The sequence below is a fragment of the Eriocheir sinensis genome, chromosome 6 (genome assembly GCF_024679095.1).
Source record: "Eriocheir sinensis breed Jianghai 21 chromosome 6, ASM2467909v1, whole genome shotgun sequence".
Classification (NCBI taxonomy): domain Eukaryota; kingdom Metazoa; phylum Arthropoda; class Malacostraca; order Decapoda; family Varunidae; genus Eriocheir; species Eriocheir sinensis.
The window spans coordinates 19,091,463-19,098,336 of record NC_066514.1 but is presented as its reverse complement, the minus strand read 5'-3'; the positions used below and the strand labels follow the sequence as shown (position 1 = coordinate 19,098,336).

The 6,874-nt window shown below is 46.9% G+C and overlaps 1 protein-coding gene across 5 annotated transcripts in view; it reads left to right on the top strand.

The window, feature by feature from the left end:
• Positions 1 to 242: 242 nt before the first annotated feature.
• LOC126989731 (uncharacterized) overlaps positions 243 to 6,874 on the top strand; it is a 10,566-nt gene continuing 3,934 nt past the window's right edge. For 3 of the 5 annotated variants that reach the window (XM_050848354.1, XM_050848359.1, XM_050848363.1), the window contains exons 1-3: positions 243 to 1,554; positions 2,157 to 2,441; positions 4,784 to 4,966. In XM_050848354.1, the coding sequence (XP_050704311.1) occupies positions 1,153 to 1,554; positions 2,157 to 2,441; positions 4,784 to 4,966 (870 nt within the window). In that variant the 5' untranslated portion in view covers positions 243 to 1,152. The remainder of the gene's footprint in view (positions 1,555 to 2,156; positions 2,442 to 4,783; positions 4,967 to 6,874) is intronic. The other 2 variants (XM_050848346.1, XM_050848351.1) reach the window with 2 other exon arrangements.

The following is a 6,874-nucleotide window of genomic DNA, read 5'->3' as shown; positions in this document are numbered from 1 at the left end:
CGATGTTAAGATTATGATTAACGAAGACCACCACTGATCATTGGCACCTTCCTTATAGACACAACTCTATTTTTCTGTCAAAGAAAGCACATGAAATATTTCAGACGATAAACTGATGATTCCCGTCAGCTTAACGCCAGTATTTTCCACTCTGTTGTGCTATAAGGAAGTACCATTGTAAAGGTCACAGGAATTTTGAACTGTGAAACCTTACACGGGAATTTTCGGGAATACTCAGGAATTTTCATTAACTTTGAGAATGACAAAATATTGTCTTTTTTTTTTTTTTTTTTTACTTATTTTTATTTATTTTTCAAGTTCAGTTTTAGGGGACAGTTGTTGAATGTCCCGCTGGTGGCACAGGGGCAGGATTTTTGAAGTGGCGCCTATTGAGGCTCATGTGGCTGGTGAGAGGCACACTGATCCCGCGGTGAGTCTGAGCTGATGCGATCAGGACAGGACTGGCTCTGGAAACTGGAGTCACTGGACACGATCAGTAGAGATGATTCATGCACAGTGCTGTGCTAACTAAGGTTCAAGACTGTTTCATCCACACTTTATGAAGATTGTATTGCCTGTTTAATTACAGTATTATCCACTGCCTGCTTGACACACACACACACACACACACACACACACACACACACACACACACACACACACACACACACACCTCCAGTGTGTTCCTGCTGTAGTGCCTCCCTCACTCTGCCTCTCTGTTTCAGGGTGACAACCCTGCTGGACAGCCTGTTACCAGTGTGTGGCTGTGTGCTGCCTCCAGTGTGTTCCTGCTGTAGTGCCTCCCTCACTCTGCCTCTCTGTTTCAGGGTGACAACCCCGAGGAGTGTCCAGTGTGCCTGACAGGCTTTGATGACTTAGTACAGCGGCCACGCACTCTGCCCTGTGGCCACAGTCTGCACACTGTGCACAGATAAGCTGAAGGAGCAGGGCCGTGTTACCTGTCCGGAGTGCCGCGTCAGACATGCCGTGCCCGAGGGCGGGCAGTTCCCTGTCAGCTATACAATTGAGGCCTTCATAAGAAGGCTGAGAGATGGCAAGGCGGCGGCAGCCTCGCCGCCACCTAGTGCCGGGAAGGGGAAAGGGGCAGCAGGATCAGCTGGCAAGAAGGGAGCAGCGGGTCTCTCCAAGAAAATGCGTTCCTTTCTGCAGGAACAGGAGGCCACAGTTGTGGCCGCCATCACCGCCTGCCAGGAGGCTCAGTCCCAGCTGGACCAGTATGAGGCCACCCTGACAGGCTGGGGCGAGCGGCAGCAGCAGCTGGAGGACAGCCTCCAGGGACTGATGGACCAGAGCAGGAGTTCCAGGGAGCTCCTGCAGCATGAAAAGTTCCGTGTGGCACCGAAGAGGAAGGAGACAAAGAAGAAGGAGCAGGAGCTGCAGGCTGTGCGGGAGAAGTTGCGCACTCCTGCAACAGAGCAAGAGGCACTCAGGGTTGTGGGAACAGTGTTTCACCTCACCAGTGAGGTGGAGCAGGTGTTGGAGGAGTGCCAGCAGTGTTTCCCTGACGCCGGCATCCTCAACACCGCCTGGAAGGTGAGTGTGCTGCACCTGTGCCCTGGGCTCTCAGCCACGCGAGTAAACACAGCAGGCAACACACAGGGGGCATACACAGTGGTGCACACAAGGGGTATGCACAAGGGTACACACAGGGGGCATGCACAAGGGTACACGCTGGGAGCACACCCGGAGCGGACCTTGTGCCCCGTGCCCTCACCCGTCTTCTTCTCCTCCCTCTTAGCGCTGCTCGCTCGTTTTAGTTGCGTTGCTGGTTCGCCGGAAGGGTGTGTCTTCCGGTGATGACTTGCCGGAACTTACAACGTTCCGGTGCTGATCCTTGCTGATTTAGCGTCAACCCAGCTTCTGTTCTCACGACCATAAGCGCCTACGTGTCCACTAACATCCTGTGGCGACACTGAGCTTGTGTTTCGACACATGCATTCATATGTACATGATAATATACACATTACAAGCATATACAGGGGTAGACACTGGTGGCATACACAGGGGTACACACAGGGGGCATATACAGGGGTACACACAGGGGGCATACACAGGGGTACACACAGAGGGCATAGAAAGCGGCACACAGGGGCGAGGGCGTGAGCTTCTTCCCTAACCCAGTGTTGTTGTTTCAGGTGAGAGAGGCATCTAGTGCAGCCCTGGAGGCCGCCAAGGCTGTCCAGGCTGCTTGGGAAACTGTTTCTACAGAAGAACCCAGGCGCCAGTCAGTCCCAGAAGAACCCAGGCCCCAGTCAGTCCCAGAAGAACCCAGTTCCCAGTCAGACCCAGAAGAACCCAGGCCCCAGTCACACCCAGAAGAGCCCAGTTCCCAGTCAGACCCAGAAGAACCCAGGCCCCAGTCAGACCCAGACCTCACCATCATGGAAAAAGTGCAGTTCATCTTAGAGCCAAGCTTGAAGGTCAGTACCCCCCCTGGGTGTCACTCTTGTTACAGCGAGTCCCTGGCACACGTCACTGCAGTGCTTACCTTACCTCAACACAGCACTGCAGTCACCTTACCTTGTCACTGTGTGATTGCTGTGTTTGCCTTACCTCAACACAGCACCAGTGGCCACAGTACCTTGTCATGGCATAATTGGTGTTTCTGTTAGTGTCTCAGTGAGTTACCAGTGGTCACCTTGTCATGACATAATTGGTGTTTCTGTTAGTGCCTCAGTGAGTTACCAGTGGTCAACTTGTCATGGCATAATTGGTGTTTCTGTTAGTGTCTCAGTGAGTTACCAGTGGTCACTTTGTCATGGCATAATTGGTGTTTCTGTTAGTGCCTCAGTGAGTTACTAGTGGTCACCTTGTCATGGCATAATTGGTGTTTCTGTTAGTGTCTCAGTGAGTTACCAGTGGTCACCTTGTCATGGCATAATTGGTGTTTCTGTTAGTGTCTCAGTGAGTTACCAGTGGTCACCTTGTCATGACATAATTGGTGTTTCTGTTAGTGCCTCAGTGAGTTACCAGTGGTCACCTTGTCATGGCATAATTGGTGTTTCTGTTAGTGCCTCAGTGAGTTACCAGTGGTCATCTTGTCATGGCATAATTGGTGTTTCTGTTAGTGCCTCAGTGAGTTACCAGTGGTCACCTTGTCATGGCATAATTGGTGTTTCTGTTAGTGTCTCAGTGAGTTACCAGTGGTCACCTTGTCATGGCATAATTGGTGTTTCTGTTAGTGTCTCAGTGAGTTACCAGTGGTCACCTTGTCATGACATAATTGGTGTTTCTGTTAGTGCCTCAGTGAGTTACCAGTGGTCACCTTGTCATGGCATAATTGGTGTTTCTGTTAGTGTCTCAGTGAGTTACCAGTGGTCACCTTGTCATGGAATAATTGGTGTTTCTGTTAGTGCCTCAGTGAGTTACCAGTGGTCACCTTGTCATGGCATAATTGGTGTTTCTGTTAGTGTCTCAGTGAGTTACCAGTGGTCACTTTGTCATGGCATAATTGGTGTTTCTGTTAGTGCCTCAGTGAGTTACTAGTGGTCACCTTGTCATGGCATAATTGGTGTTTCTGTTAGTGTCTCAGTGAGTTACCAGTGGTCACCTTGTCATGGCATAATTGGTGTTTCTGTTAGTGTCTCAGTGAGTTACCAGTGGTCACCTTGTCATGACATAATTGGTGTTTCTGTTAGTGCCTCAGTGAGTTACCAGTGGTCACCTTGTCATGGCATAATTGGTGTTTCTGTTAGTGCCTCAGTGAGTTACCAGTGGTCACCTTGTCATGGCATAATTGGTGTTTCTGTTAGTGCCTCAGTGAGTTACCAGTGGTCACCTTGTCATGGCATAATTGGTGTTTCTGTTAGTGTCTCAGTGAGTTACCAGTGGTCACCTTGTCATGGCATAATTGGTGTTTCTGTTAGTGTCTCAGTGAGTTACCAGTGGTCACCTTGTCATGACATAATTGGTGTTTCTGTTAGTGCCTCAGTGAGTTACCAGTGGTCACCTTGTCATGGCATAATTGGTGTTTCTGTTAGTGTCTCAGTGAGTTACCAGTGGTCACCTTGTCATGGCATAATTGGTGTTTCTGTTAGTGCCTCAGTGAGTTACCAGTGGTCACCTTGTCATGGCATAATTGGTGTTTCTGTTAGTGTCTCAGTGAGTTACCAGTGGTCACCTTGTCATGGCATAATTGGTGTTTCTGTTAGTGTCTCAGTGAGTTACCAGTGGTCACCTTGTCATGGCATAATTGGTGTTTCTGTTAGTGTCTCAGTGAGTTACCAGTGGTCACCTTGTCATGGCATAATTGGTGTTTCTGTTAGTGTCTCAGTGAGTTACCAGTGGTCACCTTGTCATGGCATAATTGGTGTTTCTGTTAGTGCCTCAGTGAGTTACCAGTGGTCACCTTGTCATGGCATAATTGGTGTTTCTGTTAGTGTCTCAGTGAGTTACCAGTGGTCACCTTGTCATGGCATAATTGGTGTTTTTGTTAGTGCCTCAGTGAGTTACCAGTGGTCACCTTGTCATGGCATAATTTGTGTTTCTGTTAGTGTCTCAGTGAGTTACCAGTGGTCACCTTGTCATGGCATAATTGGTGTTTCTGTTAGTGCCTCAGTGAGTTACCAGTGGTCACCTTGTCATGGCATAATTGGTGTTTCTGTTAGTGTCTCAGTGAGTTTTGAGTTCAGCTTCATAAGTAAAGCTCTCTTAAGGAGTCAGCAGCTTTCTTTACACACTCTTGTTTCCTGCCGGCCAAGGCAGCAGCCTGACGTGGTCTTCTTGCTCTTAATTCCCTTCCCTCCACCGGGGACCTTTGCAGGCCGAGGACTTCCGCAGTCTGACACAGCGCACCAGGAGCCTGCTGCAGGCTGGCCGGGTGTTTGCTGTGCACCAGGTGGGAGGTCAGCGCCGACGACACGCAAGAATAAGCCTCGAAGCCGGCCAGCCGTGCCTCCATGCCTTGACGGACCATCCCCCGCCACTGGGCGCGTCAACCCTGCAGGTGAGCTGGAGCAGTGACATCTCAAGTAATGGATGGCTTCAAAAGTGAATCAAAATGGTAAAAAAATTGAATAAAGTCGCAGAAAATGGCTCTGAAAAAAACTATTTTTGAGTTCCCAACCTTGAAAACCACTCATTTTTTTAGAATTTCAAAAAACTTATTTAACAAATACTTTAGCCCTGCCAATGTGCTTTCCAATATGATGCACAACATTTTCCTACTCCCAGTAGTTTCGTCGCTAGAGCTCAAAACGCAAACCCTTTTGTGAGCGATTTTGACGAACTCCAGACACTTTGCCGTTTTTGTCTAGTGTGGCTTTATTATTGCCTCTAGAAGGCTGCAATTTGACATGTAGCCCCTCTTGGCAATGCATTGTGACCAGCTCGAAGGAGTTGTTGATACCTCGCTTCCAAGTTTGTTTTTCGTCCCTTGTATGTATATATGTATGTATTTATATATATATATATATATATATATATATATATATATATATATATATATATATATATATATATATATATATATATATATATATATATAGATAGATAGATAGATAGATAGATAGATAGATAGATAGATAGATAGATATAGATATAGATATAGATAGATAGATAGATAGATAGATAGATAAATATAGATATAGATATATTTGGTATCACAAGAAAGCAAATTAAATGTATTATTCATAAATGGGAAGAAATAGGGCTTAATACTAAATAAAATAAAATAAATAACATGTACAATAAGGTGCTTAATATAGGTTGATTTATATAGTGAAATGATTATATAAAAATAGTAACTTTTTATATAGATATCTTAAAATGATTTTAATACAAGATAGTCAACATATTAAAGTGTTCATATATGTACTTTTATGCTGATACATTAATTTTTGTGGCGTCAGGAAGGTTTTTCGTCTCGGCGCGTGAAATGAGACAGATTCGGCGAATGTTCGTCGCGACTTCTGGTCACGTTTCGAGCTTTAGCGACGAAACTACTGGGAGTAGGAAAATGCTATGCATCATATTGGAAAGCACATTGGTAGGGCTAAAATATTTGATAAATAAGTTTTTTGAAATTCTCAAAAAATGAGTGGGTTTCAAGGTTGGGAACTCAATTTTTTTTTTTCAGAGCCGTTTTTTGTGAATTTATTCAATTTGTTACCCTTTTGAGTCGGTTTTGGACCCCGGTCGCGTAATAAAAACTATAGCTCTTTCATTTTGCCGTCGAATGATACCAAAACATTTCTGTAGCCCCAGAAATAAGGGAGTTATGGCGATTCGCACCAAAGCGGTTGATTTTCCAAAATTCGCGTGTTAATGACAAGACTGGGGCAAGTTTCCGGTCCATAGTGTAGGGTTCACTGGCTGGAGACTTGACCCTGCCTGAGGGGGAAGGCGGCCGCTGAGTTTCAATGATCTGTGTCTGCATCCTAGCTTTGAGTGGCGCCACATCCCCCGCTACAACCCAAGCACCTCTTCTCCCCGCAGCTTGGGGGCCGCCCTCCAAGGCTGCGGTGCCTCGGCCTCGGCCAGTCCCAGCCCTCCTCTTTGCCTCTCCGTTCTTGCCGGCATCTGGCCAGTAGCTGTCCCACGCTGCTTCTTGTCTGCTGCGTCCCTCACCAGGGCCTGCCTTGTGTTCAGAGCCTTAGTGACCTCAGCCACAGCCTTTTCCTGCCTTTCCCTCGGGTGTTCTAGAAGCTCCTGGAGGTTGGCAGTTTATGCTAACAGAAATTTGCCTTTCCAACCCTGTTGCTTTTCCTTCTGTCTCTTTTTACTTCCTTTATTTACATTTGTGTGTGTGTGTGTGTGTGTGTGTGTGTGTGTGTGTGTGTGTGTGTGTGTGTGTGTGTGTGTGTGTATCTACCTATTTGTAGTTTTACAGGACCTGGGCTTACGCTCGTGTGGT